Raw genomic sequence first — 17,796 nt, forward strand, 5'->3', positions numbered from 1 at the left:
TATACTTGAACTGGTAAGTTATGATCAAGTTTCAAATCAATTAATCCACACACCTCTTTTGTGACCTCTGCTTTCCTGCCCTGTGTGATGATAAAGGGAAAAAAAGTCTTCTTTGCCAAGGCAAGATCCAGGACTGGCCTACATTTGATCCTACCTCTTCCTTTGCTAAATGAGCTTTGAAACAATGTACCCTGCATGAACTGACACATCAAACACTTCAGGAGGAAAACCTCATGCCAAAACTAAAGGCAAGTATCCAATAAGAACTATTCAGATACTTGGAAATGGACAACAGCTAAGCTTAAACAGGAAGGTTTTCAGAAAAAGCTGTCAGCAAAACCTGCCAGAGGAACTGATGGTATTAATGCACAGCCCATGAAATAAAATTAAGGAATTATATTTCCACCTCCTCTCCTGTTTTATTGGGTCCTACTTCCAGTATCAGCTCAGATTGACTTGGCTTAAGAAAGACCAGCTAAAATGCAGCAATATGAATTACAATGCACACTTTATACCTAGAAAAATTAATAGTATTCAAACACAGACTACAGCTTCAGCAGAATTCATGTTCAGCAAGTTTACATGTTTGCATCTTCACTTATCTCACTACTTTTTTGAGCAGCAATATCCAAAGTAGTCAAGTACAACTATACTGGCTGAATACATTAAGAAATGCTCCCTGTTCACCTCCCCCAGCTAATTTGCCTATTCAGCCATGCATGGCAGGTACAGACAGCTTAGTTCTCTCCTTGTACAGTGTAGCTCAGCTTTTTGCATGCAGAAAATGTAAATCTCACAGATCATTCGTGCCAGGCAGGCATCACACAAGAGTAATCTGAATTATTTTTGTCTCAGGATCAAGAATCACCATAGCATTAACTTGAGGCAGAGTCAAAAACTTAAAATAAAAGCACAAGCTATCCTTAGAAACCTATGATTTACACTTTTTCTCTCTATTCTTAAGAAGAAATTCATGGAAGAAAAAACAAAACAGAAGACAAGATGAAGAATGAATTAACAATGTATAGAACAGTGGTTTAAGAGAAACCAAAGTCCTAAAAATACATCCTTATGTCCACCAACTTCAAATGCTGATGAGCTCTGTCAGCTTGAGCTGCACAAAGAGATTTTCTCCCTTCCCAAAACACCCAGAAATGAGGCTGCCATCCAGAAATTCACCCTGGTGACCACCCACAAGGTGGAACTGCAGAACCAAAGCGAGTTCAGCCAAGGGGATACTTGCCATTGCAGGCCACTGGACAGGAGGCATGCACTGGGTTTTTCTTTCAGCCAACACCAGCTTTTGCTCCACCAGGAATGCGATCATCAGCCGGCTGTAGACTTCTATCCATCGCCGCTTCTCCCACGATTCCTCATCAAATTCCACACAGATCTACAGAAAGGAAGTAAAGTGAATGAGTGACTACCTGTAAAACTCAGACATATTCCATATGGAAAAGATAAAACCATCAATTTACTCTAAACTAAAAAAGGCATTAAATGTACTTATAACTCCAGCATTATTATTGCCTGTCACTTAAGCAAGCAATCACTAAAGCATCTAAGGTTGACCCAGTATTTTATAAGTAACAGTCAATGTTAATTGGTTTAGTATCATTACTGTCACATAAAATAATAGTATTTACATTTAAATTTACACCTTCCCATCTCAAAAAGTTTTATGCTGCTCAAGGATAGTTAAATATGTTAACACTGTCCCTGGTTACACACAGGGAAAAAATATACACACCCTACCCTAAAAAGTTCACTAAAACTAAAGAACTGTCTACAGTAGTGGCACATGGATCTTCTACAAACTCTACAGAACTGGAATAAACAAGCTGGTTTTTCTCTAGAACCATTTGAAAAATACCAATCCCAAAGAATAACTTCAGACACTTTATTGAAAGCACAAATGACAGCAGGACAATAAAGGTGATCAAATTATGTAATGTGAAGAAGGTCATTTCCTGACTGCTTTTAGCTGCTATTTGTCCTTATGAATTTCAGAAATAATTACACATATTTTTCAAAAGGAAAATAATTTCATGGCAAAAATATGATGGCTTGACCAACATCTTTGGGATAGCATTACCCTAATTTCAAAGGCAACATGTGAGATCAGCAAATTATTGGGAAAGACCGCAAGTACAACTTGGCCTGAATAGAGGAATTGGAACATCTTGGCAGAAGACTCTACTCTTGGAAAAATAATTTCTTCTTCCCAAAGAACACAGCAATCCAGCCTGAATGCATTTAACAATCAGAACAAAAATCTCAGTTGAGTGAATCTCAGAAACATTTCCTGGTGTTTTATCATCCCTCTCAGGGGAAAGGCAAGTGAAAACATGCACACAAACAGCATTACCACAGCCAGGAGTGATAGAACTAATGGGTGCAGAAATGAACTTAGTAATTTTGAGGTGCACAGAAACAATGAAAGAGATAAGCAAATAACAACCAGAACCAGAATGGCTTGTTTTGTCTACTGCATCAACACTGCACACACAGGAAAATACAACTGAGAAAATTTCAACAGCAGTTGACAGTCCTATACAAAATAGAAATTGAAATAAATACTTCAACTCTTTTACAGGATAAATAGTTAATTCCCCCCTCTCAGTTCATTATTCTTTCGGGTCTATCACGCTTGCACAGAGCTTGGAGAGGAAAGGAGATGGGGTGTGCTTTGGTACAAAGCTCTCCACACCTCCATTGCCCACTCTGCAACTTCTTTAACACTTCAACTAGAGAACACATCAAGTCAATCGCTTCTGGCAGGACCGTAACCAGCTCTAAAGCTCACAATAGAGCCCCCACCAGCACCTGCTGCTTCTTTGCAGAGAAAGTCCCGAAGAGTTTTCTGCACCGAGAAAGTTTTCTGCAGCCTCCTCCCCACTACCAGCACGGCACAGGCACAGCCCCGCGCCCAAAAATGGACAAAGCTCCACCCCTGCGCCATCCACAACAACAAGCCGATAACAAAGTTTACTCTTTCAAGAAAGAGTTAGAAACACCCAAAGTTTCGTTCTGTTTGACAAGTAACGGGTGCTTCTTCAGTTAATCAGAGGTCATTAAGTTCTCATTACCAAAAAAGAGCAGACAGTTCAAATGGAAAGATGGTGCTGTTCTTGCTGTCACGGGACAGCCATCCAAGCCCTCTGCAGAAACACGCACAATGTTCAAGATGCCGCTGCTACAATGGAGTTTTGTCCTTGGGGAGTCACCACTCAGTCTTATACTCGACTAAGTGGCTCAATACTTTTAATGACTACAGTTACCAAATAAAGCCCCTGAACAACTTCACAGCCAAACTCTAAACATCGTTTGAGTTCCACACAAAATACACAGCTAACCAATTAGACCACGCTTGCAATAACTATATGTTCAAAAACCCACTTGGTAATCATTAATAAGAAGAGGCCATCATGTAAGAAGAGTCCGAGAGACCTCCAACACCAGGCATGAATTAGGTATGACTTTAAAACCTAAGTACTTGTTCATGACCAGCTGCTCCAAAGAAAAGTCCCCAACCCCAACAACATTGGAGGGTCTCGCTTTCAACTCGGGGGGCAAAAACCTGTTCACAACTGGCAAGTCCTTAAACTAACTTTAGAAAATAAACCACAGGCACAGTGGATGCGGTAAGAACCTGCTCTTCAAAATGCCGGTGGAAGAAAGCACATTTATAATTAGTTAGAGATAATTTGCGGTATTAGTACAAGTACATCGGGGCTCGGGCAGGGACACGCGTTTCCAAACGTGTTGGCCGAGACGCCGTGTCCTCTCCCCCCGAGAGCAGCATGTGCACAAACGAGTACACACACCCACACCAACTTGCCCGGTCACACTCTCGATTTAGCAGGTCTCGCTGAAAGTTCCCGGTTACCTTCAGGTCTTGTTTGGATATGTCCGTGTGTGACACAGCCCGGATCCTGCCCGACTTCCAGGGCCATTCCGAGATGAGGTTGGCGTCCCACGTCCTGTCCTCCTCCTCCGACAGGCAGAGGAACCTCTTCCCTACGAGCAGCGACCAGCTCCCCTCGAGCCTCAGCACCATTTTAACTCATCGGGAGGCCTTCAGTGAGGAAAGCGACGGAAAGAGGAGAGAAATATAAAGGGCAGGGCGGTGAGCGCTTCCTCCTTCCTCTCCCGGCCGCCCTCCCCGCTTCTCCAAGCGGCTCCAGCCGGACCCCCGGACCTCCACAGGTCGCCCCCCCGCCCACGGTCCTGTTAATCACTACTCGGTGGAGGTGGGTGGAAGAAAACACCAGAAGGTATTTCCAGAATGGCTGCAGCGCAGCTCCCCGGCCATTCCCACCCCCGCCGCCTCTTTGTTTCCTCCTCCGAGGAACCAGAGCGCCGGGCGGCAGCCGAAGGGAGGGAACAGGGCGACCAGGCCAAGCTCCTTCCGCCTCACCAACAGCCCGGCCTGCCCACCCGGGCAGAACTCCAGCCCTGCCCCTGCCCTCACCTGCTCCCCCCGGCCCCGCTGCCGGCGCACCCCGCAGTCACACCGGGCACGGGTCCCGCTCCCCTCCACCCCCCCGCCCCGACCGCCGCCGCGGCCAAGCGACACTGTCGGCGCCGCGCCGCGCTCACGCCCCCTCACCCGTGCGCGCGCCCCCGTCCCGCGCCCCTATTGGCTGCGCCGCACCAGCGGGGCGGGGCCGGCAGCGAGTCTCCCGCCGCGATTGGCCCGGAGGGGCGGGGCTCGCGAGCCAGGCCACACCCCCGAAACCGTTGCTCAGCAGATGGCGAATAAAAAAATAAAAACGATATATCCTTCCGCATGAGCGTGGAGGGAAAGAGTCCCTCGGGACCACCCCGCGGAGCGCTCGCAGCCGAGCCCCAAGGGAGGCACGAACACGCTCTGGGCCGCAGCTCCTCTCTAGGTCCGTGCTTCCCCCTGGGGAGCGCCAAGCCTGCAACTATAGGAACTGCTTCTAGAGGCGGCGGAGGGATCCAAGCGAGGCCAAAGGGTGTGATACGACCCTTATACGTGCGGCTCGCGGCGTACTCAGATATAGCACAGGGGGCGGTGGCACCTGCGGGGCGTTTCCGCGCATGCGCGCGGGGGCGGGACCAGCACCTGCGGGAGGCCCACAGGCCGCCATCTTGTCATGCTGAGGGCAATGGGGGCAGGCGGGGCCTGCGGGGCAGGGGCTGGGGCACAGGGTGAAACATCACAAAATAACAGTGTCCTCGAGGTTCCTGGAGAGGATGGCAGGCTGTGGAGGCGTTCCAGTTGCGGTTGATGGAGGTTGTATAGTTGCATCTAAAAGCAAATGGCTTCCAGCAGCTCATGCCTTTAACCTGAGACCTGTTGTGTTCTTACAAAAAACAAGGCAAGATGACAGAATGACAACTGGTTTGGGTTGGAAAGGTTCTAGTGCCTCGCTACTCTCACAGGGAAGAATTTCTTCCTTGTATGTGATCTAAGCCTATTTCCTTACAGTTTAAAGCCATTCCCAATGTGAGCCAAGGAGTTAAACAGAGAATATGATGTGATATGATCTGGGTGATGGTGTTCAGCAACAACCCAAAAAGGCACAAGTACTCCTCTACCGTAAGACTGTCCCACCAAAGCATGTGGGAGGAAAAGACCAAAAGTGCAGAAACTACTCAAGACAAAGAAGTTGTTGACTCATCCAGTTTACTAAAAACTCACAGTGCTCAGCTTGTGCTTTCTCCAGGGTTCCTTCCATCACCAAGGGTGTCTGAGCTTCAAAAACCCCCATCAGAGAGCAGTGGGATATTACTGCCATTTGTGGTGTCATCCTCCGTTTCCTCCAAGAATCCATCTCCACACTTGGGTTAAATTTATTTTTAAGCCTTTCCCACCAATTTGTTTCCACTGATCATTTGCCAATTACATTTAAACAAACAAATTCATGTATGAAATCAAAAGGCGCAAAAAATTCCTCACGTGTCATGATTAGGAAATTGCTGTCTACTCCATGGAAATCAGTCCAATTTCTTTGACAGCCGTAGGGAATCTCCAATGATTTCTATCAATGAGATGAACTTAGTAATTGCTACAATTTTCAGCAGGGAGAAACAAAAGTAATAAAAGTGAATAATAAATGATAGATCAGCAACCATGAGCAGTTTGAAGAGCCACTCGTTAGCTGGCACTGAAAGAAAAAACAGGTATGTTTGCTTCTCAGATTTAAATATTTACTATCTAAACCAGACCTGGAACGTGGAATTTGTGATATCATATAAAGCAAGCTAGATGTGAAACTACCAAATTATTTCTTTCATCGTAGACTTTAGGCTCGTGTAGCAGTGTCTGTACAACTGACACATCACATCATGTAGGTGTTGCATAACCTTATTATTTAAAGCTCTTAGATTTTCTGCAGAGAGAACACTTTGCCTCAAAGAGTAGATGATTAATACATGCAGGAAGGGGGATGTCAGGATATAATGAAGCAATATTAGTCAATGCAATAGATCAAGCTGTTGGTAGCACTCCAGTTGCCTAGTAGTATTTTTTTTTTCCATTAGCATCAGAATAAAGGAAGGCTTTGAGGAGATATTTGAACGACAACAACATGACTTTGGTGAATGAGCAGCTCCCACACGCAAAGAGAGGCATGGAGGTTGGTCAGAGGTGTTTTAAAAATTAATATTTTGGGTAGGTCCTGTCCTAGAAGGCTGAGAGGGCAGGGTGACATAGTCCATGAATGCCCTCGAAAATGAACTTACATAGGAAAGGATGCTAAAAGATAATGTGATCAAAAAGCAGCATTCTGAATGTACATAAAATAAAATGAATTGGCAGGGACCTAGATGAGAAGATGGGGAAGCAGACAGAACATAAGTTGACAGGAGCCTGAACAAAACTCAATCATCCAGTGTACAAACAAGCTTTCAAAGTCCTGAAAGAGTAGAGGTACTCAAACCCTTGGAGCTAGGTAGAAGCCACATAATTGAAGACCTTTTGCTTGTGAAACAGAGAAGGTAATTAGCTACTTGCTTCTCTTCCCTAGGATTATTTCTTGAAATTAAATAAGGACCAAATATCTTTCTTAAATCATCTAGCTTCTTTCAAAATTATAAATTAAAGGTAACCAGTAAAGTCTTGGGTCAAAAAGCGAAATACATAAAATTTAAAATTATGTCTCTAAACATCTCTGAATTTGCTGCATCGTTTAAGAAATTGTTTCTCAGTATTACATACATCATTTAAGAAATTGTTTCTCAGTAATACAGGAGAAAAGTATGTTGTTTTTCTTACCTGGTTATTTTAGTCTCCACAACAGCTAATGTCTGTTAGAAATATTTTGTGTATATATGCCCACCTTCCATGTGTCAAGGGAAACATCAACACATCAAAATGTTCATAAATAAGTTTCTGGCTAACCCTCTGATAATGGCACAGGTGCAGCTGTCTCACTCTGCATTATTTACCTCTGGAAAACACAATGTCTGTTGAAGTACCTGCAAAACAAAGCAGGGCAGTAAATAGACACAACTAATTAAACCTCAAAACAACAGGTTTCAGCCTGTTCTTCTGCCTGCAAGAAGTCCTGAGCTTATTTTTTTCCAGCTGGCCCTACCTACTGGGTTGAACTGGTAATAGGTAAGCCTTTAGCTCCTACAGGGGAAAGGAGCAATCTCTGCAAACAGGAGCTCTTTAAACAGTAACTTCACAACACACTTGAATAAATTTTTCCTTTCAGCCACCATTAAGTACAAGAAAATTTCTCTTGTGTGGGGTATCATTGGGAAAAAAGCAGAAGAGGCTTTGAGGTTTGAATTTAATTATTTGAATTTAACAGTTCAGTTGAAATTGGAATTTAGCAATAAAACTCAATAGCCAATTTTATGCCTGAACAATTGCACATTCAGGCATTTACGCCTACATCTCTGCATATAAAATCTGGATCTTCTATTCAAATATTTGTGCTTGAAAATTGGCCTCCCACTACCTCGAAGTATTTGATGTCCTTGTGCACTTTACAAAAAGGGATGTTTCAGTCAGAGAAGGGGCTGTAGGCAACATTAACTGTCCTGGTACTCTGTTCTCCAAAGATGTTTTCCATATGAGGGAACAGATTGTTTTTCAGGGCTCTTCTGCATTTCCAGGTTAAACCCTACAAGTGTTTGTGCAGCTACAACAAGCCATGGTCAGTGCAGGACGTTGGGGACCTGTTTTTAAAGTCTCTGCTGTGGCAACATTTAAGGGTCTCCATTCTCAACCCAAGGCCCTCTGAACAGGGGGCTGTACAAGCACAGAAGAGGAACATGGAGTCCTTTATGTCCTAGTGATTAATGATGGAGGTGTAAGGAAATGTAATTAAAGCTGGAAGTGCTTATGGTCAGGCTATGAAACCACCAGCTGTGCTGACAGCATGGTGCCAATAGCACCAGGGCTGTGGGTTTATCCCTGTATGGAACATTCACTTAAGAGCTGCATTTGGATCCTTGTGAGTCCCTTCAAACCCAGAATATTCTGTGAACTGGAGGCAGAGCTTTGGGAGATAACCCATCACCTCATTTCTCCAGTGTGTCTTCTGATGTGGTGCTAAAAATTGAGTGAAAACTATCAGAAACTCTCTTATTCAGCAGCACCAAACTGATGTAGTTAAATTACTCCTTAAGTAGCTAATGTAGATCTGTTGCTACTCCTATCCAGCCTAGCTCTAGTTGCAGCAGGAAAAGATAAAAGCCGGCAGGAGCTCCTTACTCAGGTACAGCCTTGTTACCTCAGCACACCTCACCTGATCAGCTTTACAAGAGTGGCAGGACTGGTCCTTTCCAGGTCCTTTTTCAGTGATTATCTCTTTACCATAAGTCAAAATAAAATAATTCTTGTCTTACATTAGTTAATATTTTCTCACTGTCTGAAGCTGAAGGATTTTTATATATTTTTATATATTTTTCATATTTTGATATGAAGTACATTTTAATTTTATGCAATTAAGTTTACTTGCTGAAGGAAAAACTCTTATGTGAAATGCTGACCTTCTATTTTCCACTTCCATACATCTTCTGCAGTGGGGACTGTCTTTTGCTAGTGATGGGTTAGTAGGACTTCAGCTTTTTATCCCAACTGTAGAAACAGGAAATTGTGAGAGGACTCTTAGGATGATAAATCAGGATCAATTATTAAATTTTAATTGACTATTAATTTAATATTTAATTATTAATTTGTGTGTTAAGTATTATCTGGGGATTGGAATTCGATATTCAATTCTGCAGATTAATTCTAAAGTTAAATTAGTATTTATAGGTAGAGTAATGCAATAACCTTTACAAAGTAACCCTGAACAAACATTAGACATAAAGTGTGGTGAGTAATTCCGTGCTGGTTTTGTTTTTCCTTGGCTGCTTCAGAGGAACAAGGCCTGTTATGGAAGAAAAAAGCCCTATTCCCTCAGGTATTAATACATTATCAGTTAATAATTCAAAGGGTTTGGGGTATCATTCTTTAATAAAAGAATGCAAATCAGTATTATCTTGATGGATATATTTGAACCACTTTGTAGAAGGCACCACCACAGGAGGAATGTCTTGATGTGCAAAAGGAGACACTGAGAGGTGAGTAAAGAGATTAAGTGAATTTCAAGCAATATTGTTTAATGATCTGAGGAAAGTTGTTCTTTGTTAATTAGCCTAACCTCCCAAAGCCTCACACCAAAACTGCAAACAGAACATGTTACTCTTCTTTTGGTCCTTCATCATGTCCAGGCTCTTCCATCACTGAAACAACACGAAAAACCTGGCTGTGGGAGAGTTAGGCCTCCCACCATTCCCTGCCAGTGCTGAGAGATTCTTATAGCTTATTTCAAGTCCCTCCTGCTCTTTCTTTTACACAGATCTATTTTGTGAGGAGAAAACTTACACTTTTCTCTTGTAGATCGGATGGATTTCAGCAGCTTGGGCTGCAGGGCATGTGCAGGCTGGGGATAGAAAATGTTCTAATTTTGAACCACCCTGTTACGTACTTTTCTAAGAACATGTGGACTAAATTCACACTGCTGCTTTTGCTGGAAGTTCTCTTTCAGCCTCTCTAATTTAATGCAGTTTTTGACAAAACAGCAAATATGTGAGAAGTAGTGATCATGGAGTTACGAGTATGTGAAATCTGGACAAGAACTTTGGCTGTTCCTGAATGTGTATTCACTGAAAAAGAGGCTCAGCCTTTTGACTGCAGGGAGGACACACGGGACAGTGATCTCAGTGGGTGGCTGTAAGTGCATGAATCTTATTGATGGACTGCAATCCTTCCACCACCTGCAGAGAACACCAGCTCGCTTGGCTCTAATTCTTTTGTCCTGTCACTTACTAACTTGCCCTTGAACGAGAGCAATGGATATATTGTGTGGTTTTCCTGCTACTGCAGTAACAGATTCCAGTGGAAAAATGCAGTAACTCTTCACATCAAGGGTCAAATGAAAAATAATTCCCCCTTTTTTTAAAATTCTGTATATTGTGCTAATATAATGTTAACAAAGCTAAAGTAATGTATCACTGAAGCTTAAAAAATTGAAATATTAAGAAATATTAAGACACCAGATGTTGGTGAATATAGAACTGTGAATATTTAAAAGTTGTATATTGCTAAATGTGACCCAGTTGGTACAGCACAGAACTGGGAGCCAGAGCTGAAATCTAACACTCAGTGTGTCATAAGGCAGATCATTTCATTCACCTCATTTCTCTGTAAGATAGGGATAACAATAATCATTCCTATGAGTTGCTTTGTGTTGTGCACCTGAAAGATAAGTATTATAGCTACCAATTAAACATTATTTTAATCTTCAAATTTACTTTCCCTGTTAAACTTTAATAAGTGTGTATGCTCCCTTAATGCCAGAGAGGAAAAAAAAGCATGATTGTGAAACAGCTGCTAAGAATTTCTCCCAGAAGATATTTATTATTAAATTGGGATTGAGTCATCTGTTTTACATAGAGGAGCAATGCAAGCAATAATATGTGAGAGTTGAAATTTTGAGTAAAATATATTCAAAGCAGAATCAGAGCTGATGACTCCCCAGTCCATCAAACTGTCTCCACCCCTCCAGTACCCTCCATCCAGAAACTGGAAATAGGCACTGTAATTTCTCTTTAGCTTAGAGCAAATGGAACAGTATTGCTTAAAAATCGTTCCAGCTGTAGGTTACAGATTGTTCCTGTTGTTCTCTCAGTGTCAGCTCTCCTGCCATGTGCAGAGGTCTCTGCATCTCCCCCCAGCCCGAGAGAAGGGAGCACTGGGCAGTTCTGGGGCCACTGGGATTGCTGAAGCCTGCAGAGCAGCTGGGCATGGTACTGGCACTGGTAATTCTGTCACTCACTGTATTTGTCACTGTAAACCACTCAGTGATTTTCTACTCCTCTCTGTAAAGTTCTCTAAGTCAGCAACTTGTCAGTGAAACTTTAGTGTTTGTCCCCTGGTCTCTCTTCACTGCTGTCAGAGACTAATGGCTGCTCTCCAAACCCTCAGCTTTGATGCTAGAGGTTTGTGCCTAAAATTAAAACAGTGGTCCTAAAGCAGATTCCTAACTCCAGTGAAACTAGAATTTCATCCACTGATTTAAGGGATCATATGTCTGCCATGTCTTCTTGTAAGAGGAAGATTGCAATCTGTCCTGTCTCTCATCTCTTCTGAAAAGCATAAGAAGGTAAATTTATAAGAAGGTAAATTTGAACTTTTCCTGCTTCCCAATATTTACTGCCTTAATTAGCATAATTGCAGTTTTCCCAAAAATGGAAATGATATTTTCCAGTTTCCTATGCAGAGGAACTTCTGCCGAGGCATACATTTCTATTGCTGCTTTTTACTCTTATTTCCTATGCACAGTTTATCACATAATAAAATTTACAGCTGCAGTTTTCTAATGAGAATATAAGAAACACAGCCAAGTTACTCCAGGCTGTCTCTGTTGTCCAACAAACTTGGACACATAAACAATGAGGAGGAGTTTAAAAACCTGTATGTCTACAAGTTGAGATAAATGGAGATGGATTTGATTCAAAAGCAAGTAGGGAAATATTCAAGGTGATTGAAATAATGAGCAAGGCTGAAAATAATTTTATAAATGCAGTGTTTGGAAAAAAACCTTAGCAAATCATTGGAGGACTGAATTTTAGCAGGCATGGTTGTATGTTGGGTGTTGGGTTCCCTGACTCACTCCATGAGATGATCCTCATTGTGCCTCTGGTTGCAGCAGAGGTTGGATGTATCTCACTTTGTATAACATGTAGGTCACAATCTGCCAGCACAGAAAATATGCATTTATTGAACTTCATCCACCAGCAGCCATCTCATTGTCTAAGCCTACTCTGCAGGGAGCGAAGAGAAGCATCTCCAGAATGAGATTCATACTAAAATAGATGTCTAGAATAACTGGGACAAATTATCCCTCAGAGATGTAAGATTTGATCTTCCTCATTTGCTGTAGAGGTCTCTAATTATTGACTTATGTTCTACCCTTTCTGCTAGAGTAAATGCTGAACTAGATACAAACATGAAGTGGGGTGGTGTCTGTGCTACTCTGGTTTACACATTGCTGCCCAAATTAGGCAGGCATTGAAGTTCTGGGGTTTTGTTTTGTTTTTCTTTGTCAGAAGCTACTGCAGTGAGTGTTGGTATAGGTCCCTAATGAGCTCATGAGGGGTACAGTGTATGCTCAGCTCTCACAGGTTTCCTGTGGTACATGTGACCATATGATCATTAAAGAAATAATGTCTATAGACAGGAATCACAGGAATTGGTTGTGGGTGTAAAGGATCTTTTAAAGAGTGAGAAAAGTGAAAGCTTTATTCTTCAAGTTCATTATTTTATCAGACTCTTTTAAACACATGGATTGTTTATACACAAAGGATGCAAAATAATCATGACCACAAGCTATAATAGATACATATAAAAGTTACAGATGGTTCAGAATGTTTACATTTGACTATTCCATAGCAGTGTGTTAGACATGCTACAGCGCAAAGGAAAGTACTGTAAGCTTTTTTGCTCCCTAAATGTATTTGTGTAAACTCTTACAAAGTCACCAAAACATGAGTAGTGAAAATGGAGCTTTAACTGGCCATAGAAATGTTGCTTTATAGGCAGCCTATTAGCATGGGAGAACAGGATGTGCTGTGAGCATTAGGACTTTATGAGCAGGTTGTACCAACCTATGGCTCAAGGAGTGCTGTGTTAAAGCATGACTGGGAATAGTGCTGCTGGTTCACTGTGTGCAACTGGTGTTATTACTTAGCCTCTTTGCACTTACATTTTCCCCTCTGGGATTAACAAATATTTACCCCCATTTGAAAGGTACCTTGTGTTCTTCAGGGAAGTGCTGAATAAATACAGGGTAGTATTACCCTCATCAGCAGTAATCCTGTTAATCTGGCATACTCTCTGTATGTTGTCCATGTTGAATATGTTCCGTGCTACTTGATCATTGTAGTTGGATTAACAAAGGATATTACAGGGATTAACTCTTAAGTAGGGGCTGCAGCTGCCCACCATGTGTGTTTAGTATAACCCAAAGCCAAGGTTTGAAATCCTCTTGCCTAGAGCGAATAGAAGGAATGCACTTGACTTCTGCAGAAAGTTTTCCACCCAAAAGAACAGTGTCTTGACTTAAGAGGTTGTAACACAACCTGCTGCACGGTGCTGACAGCTGCTGTGCTGCTGGCTCCAGGGGACACAGCTTCAGTGCAAAGACAGCTTCAGATCTCTGCCAACCACACCACTTTTGCAGAGCTGTTGTAAGGGTAAAACTAACTCATTTTTCACCACACTGTAACTGCTACAGGTTACAAATTTGTGTCTAGACTACTTGATAAGATATTATTGAAGATGAGGTCCTCCCCAGTGCAATGCAGGCTCAAAGCTGGCCCTGCTTTGAGTTCAAAGTTGGACACAATGATCACCATGGGCTACTTGTAACTCAGTTGTTGTACAAAGCCAGGTGTAGCCTCAGCATCATCAAGGTTGGCATGAGTAGAAAATCATCCCCTTAGGACATTCCTGTGTTTCTGCCTCAGAGTAAGCTCTGTGTTACTACAGCAACACCTTTATCAGCAGCACCCTGTCTGGTGTCAGGGTAGTTCTGGGAGGAGTGTGTGATGTGCTGGCACACTTCCCATGGGACAGAGATACACCGTCCCTGCTCTTGGCAGTGCTGGTCACTGGCTGTGTTTTGTCCATGTAATTTCAGTGGCACTGGGAGAATCTCTGGGCTCTTAGAGATCCGGAAAGTATTTTCAACAGAAGCGGGCTGGGCTGGTGTCTGAGAGAGAGGGGAGCACAGAAAACACTGCATCACCTGCATGCATTGCAATTATGAGTCTCTTACTGGAGTATGGAGGGAGAACGTGTATTTGCAAATGCTTCATTTAGCTGCTTTAGTGGCTGGAACTTACAGTTTTCTGGCTGGAGACCAATATGGAAAATGGGGGTTGAGAACAAATGCTATTTTAAAATCATGATGGTGAGGATGATGTTTTTTAAGCAATTTTCTCTTGTCTCTTTTCTCTTCATTAGAGTACATTGTGGTATTGAAGTATAGACTGCTAGGAGTCCAAATTTCCATTTTCAGCTGTAGCCTTTTCAAATCTCATGCTAAGCAGATATACTGGATCAGTGTTTGTGGGGAAAAACTACTACTGCTTTCATCAGTCAGGCATGCATGGTTCAGAAATGTGTTAGAATACTTTCAGTAGCCATATGAAATGTTGGGAGCTCTTTATTAAGCAATGCTCACAGCACTCACTTTGACCTTTGTGAGCTGTAAGCAGGTACCAAGGCAAGAAACCATTGTCTGGGCTCATTAATAGTGTCATTAAAGTGAGATGTTGTAAGGCTGGAGAAGGGAGTAAAGTTTATAGGGATGGGGAGCCTCTATAAATAGCCTGTAGAAGGTAACTTGAAAACTCTTATCACAATGGATGTAATTCTCCTTCATTTTTTTTTCCTGAAGCCTCTAATTGTTTGGTTTGGATCCTGGTTTTTTTTGTGTTTCAGTTTTAGAGCGTAGATTTCTTTGTCCCTGGGAAGATGATTAATTCTTGTTCCTACTGCCACATAATGAGAGGGAGGGAAGCAGGATGATGCTGCAAGTTTTTCATGTATCCTGACTGCAGAGAAAAAGTTAGTTATGTAACTTGTCCCTAAAAAGAGGCCTCTTTTCCCTGTCATCCTTTTTACTTTTTCCAGAATGGAATAAAACTGAAAGTAGCTTAGTGTGGTGGAATTTCATGTTCATGACTATACAGTGTATGAGAGTTAGTGTCTTTAATATGCTCTGTGCTTTGACACTCAGCATTTCTCTTTGCATTTATAACTGAGGACAAAACAGTAACAAGGCAGTGAGTAGTTTACATGCCTTGAGAGGAACAGAACAGGACACACATGGGAGATGCAGGTGTGTTCTGGTGTGTGGGAGGAAGAGGAAAACCCTGGCAGAAGTCTGAGAAAATCCCTGGAGAAATGAGTGCACTCAGAGCGAGGTTGCTGCTCACCTGCACGTACCTGAGCAGCTCCTATGGGAGGGCATCTTTGCCAGCTCGTTCCTTCTGCCTCCTTTGGGGCTCTGCACAGAATTGAAACCACATCCTGGTTTGTGCTGGGATTTCAACTGATCTGGAAGGTCAATAGCAGCCTTTTATTAAAACTTACCATTAAGTAGTGTTTATACAGTTATTAAAACATGTTTTTACACTGCCATATTAGCCTAGTAATTGCTTGGGTGATTTCATCTATGTGCAGGATGCTGCTAAACCGAGCAGTGCCTGTGATACCAAATTAGTTGGTTAAAGGTAATTCTGCAAGGGATGGTGAAGAAACCCACTTTGCTTTCCTCTCTTTTTGCCTTCAATTCTTTTATTACATCAGTCTGTGAAGACAGTCTCCAGAAACTGCTAAGACCAGTCTGCAGCATTCTCCTGCCATAATTAGGGCTATGGATAGCCTCCTGCACATTCCTTCTCCCTTTCCTTGAAGGAAACCTCTCTTCTGCTCATCAGAGTGGCCCCTTTCATTATTCACAGCTTCTTATTATCGTTTGCATTCCTGTTTGCATGGCGTGGTGCCCCAGTGAAACCTCAAGGCCGTGCACTGACCGTATTTCTCTCAACATCTCTCTTGAGCAAACTTCATGTTCACACTGGCACTTAAGTGCCTGCCTCCTTTCTCTCTGTGTCTGCTTTAAGGTCAAGAACATGGTCAAGCCATCCTTCAGCACATTCACTATTGTTACCATCGTTCAACACTACACAGTAATAAAATTCAGAACAATCCATCCTTCCAGGGCAAGAATGTAAGGACTGACCCACTGGATCAAACCAAAGCTCCATGCATCTCAGTATCTCCTTCCTGGGGGCAGCTGATAATAATGGCCCAGCGGGGGACACAGAGCAAATTTGAAGAGAAACCTTCCCTAGTCTTGACTCAGTGTTCATCATCCACAGAAGTTTGCCATAGCCATTAAATATACTGTTCTAAAGCTATGATAGGCCTGGTCTTTCTACTGTTTCAAGCTTTGACAGTATGCCTAATTATTCAAAGTCACTATTGAAGGATTTTTGGGTCGGTTTGTGGTGTTGTTTTTGTTTGGCATGGGGTTTTTTGCTTATATGAGGGTTTTTTAATTGGACTGTTTCCATTCTTTTTACATTTCAGTTGTACACTGTCCGTAGCAGGGTGTTTAGGACACAGACAGTGACAGGCCAGTGGAAAGATGGTAGCAGCTAACAAGGAACAAAGAATCTAACCTGAATGTCAGAAGTACTGTAATAACAGTGGTAATTTATTAATGTCTTTTTTGACTTCTCAGATTGAAAAAGTGATTCCCAGTCTAAAATGCAGTCCTTCTTTGTTCCTTATGTGTCCCTTCTATCTCAGGATGTTCTATGATTTTAGGATTCTGAAACAGTAAAATGGAAACCATGCTGAACTAGGATAATTTCTCATGGAGGTGGAGGGTCTGCAGATACCTCAGAACCACTAATGAATTAATCTAAAACACACGGGTTTATTCCAAGGCAGAGGCATCTTGTATCGTGTAAGTTACAGAAGAGGAAATGGAAAGCAAAGAACAGATTTCTCAGAAGACACTTTTGATACACAACCTGAGGTATTCAGAGCTTAATATCTGAGATACTGAGTACCAGCACAGGCTGAGCTCTGTACTGCAGAGTTTTGTATTTGGATAATTGGGGTTAAACCCTCCCAGTTTGGTCACCTAAAGCCATTTAGGTACATTTAGACATACTGCTCTCCGTGTTTTCCCCAAGCTCTGCTAGTGAGTCACTGAAATGAAGAGTGTTTCTCAGAAATCACAATTCCCTGCACAAATGCCAGACCACACCACTTTGAGACAAAATAGGCATTTCTTAATCTCTCTGTGCTAATGGCCATAGCTCTGAAGCAGTTAATTTAATAATAAAGATGGAAATAGCAGCCAGGAAATGCTGAATGTCTCCCCATGTTTTAACAATTCTGCCCATGGGTAGGATTAACCTTTTCCTGTCTTTTCCTTTTTCTTTTCCTGTCTGCTCTGTACTTGTTAGTAAAGCTGTCATTTCAGAAATGGGCATTTTTCATTACTGTGTTCAGGAGCTGCATTCTTCTTTGATTTTCACTCTAATTTGCCCTGTTACTCCATTAGGTTTTCATTAATTGGTTCCTTTGTTTTGCTTCCCAAGTAGAAGTCAGGAGATATCTGCAAGGAATCACCCATTCTATTCCAGTGGGTGAAACACCAAACATTTCTCTTTCAAGAGGCTGAGCATATTTATCTATATATGTGTGTGTGTATTCCTTGATGGGATGCAGACTAT

At 42.3% G+C, this 17,796-nt stretch overlaps 1 protein-coding gene across 2 annotated transcripts in view; it reads right to left on the reverse strand.

Moving 5' to 3' along the window:
• Positions 1–4,614, reverse strand: part of KDM3A (lysine demethylase 3A) — a 29,217-nt gene extending 24,603 nt beyond the window's left edge. The window contains exons 1-3 of one of the 2 annotated variants that reach the window (XM_063401408.1): positions 4,475–4,614; positions 3,890–4,078; positions 1,244–1,393 (exon numbers count right to left, since the gene is read on the reverse strand). In XM_063401408.1, the coding sequence (XP_063257478.1) occupies positions 1,244–1,393; positions 3,890–4,060 (321 nt within the window). In that variant the 5' untranslated portion in view covers positions 4,061–4,078; positions 4,475–4,614. Of the gene's footprint in view, positions 1–1,243; positions 1,394–3,889; positions 4,442–4,474 lie in introns of those variants that run through there. The other variant, XM_063401407.1, reaches the window with a different exon arrangement.
• Between the last annotated feature and the right edge of the window lie 13,182 nt (positions 4,615–17,796).

This window comes from Prinia subflava, chromosome 7 (genome assembly GCF_021018805.1).
Source record: "Prinia subflava isolate CZ2003 ecotype Zambia chromosome 7, Cam_Psub_1.2, whole genome shotgun sequence".
Lineage (NCBI taxonomy): Eukaryota > Metazoa > Chordata > Aves > Passeriformes > Cisticolidae > Prinia > Prinia subflava.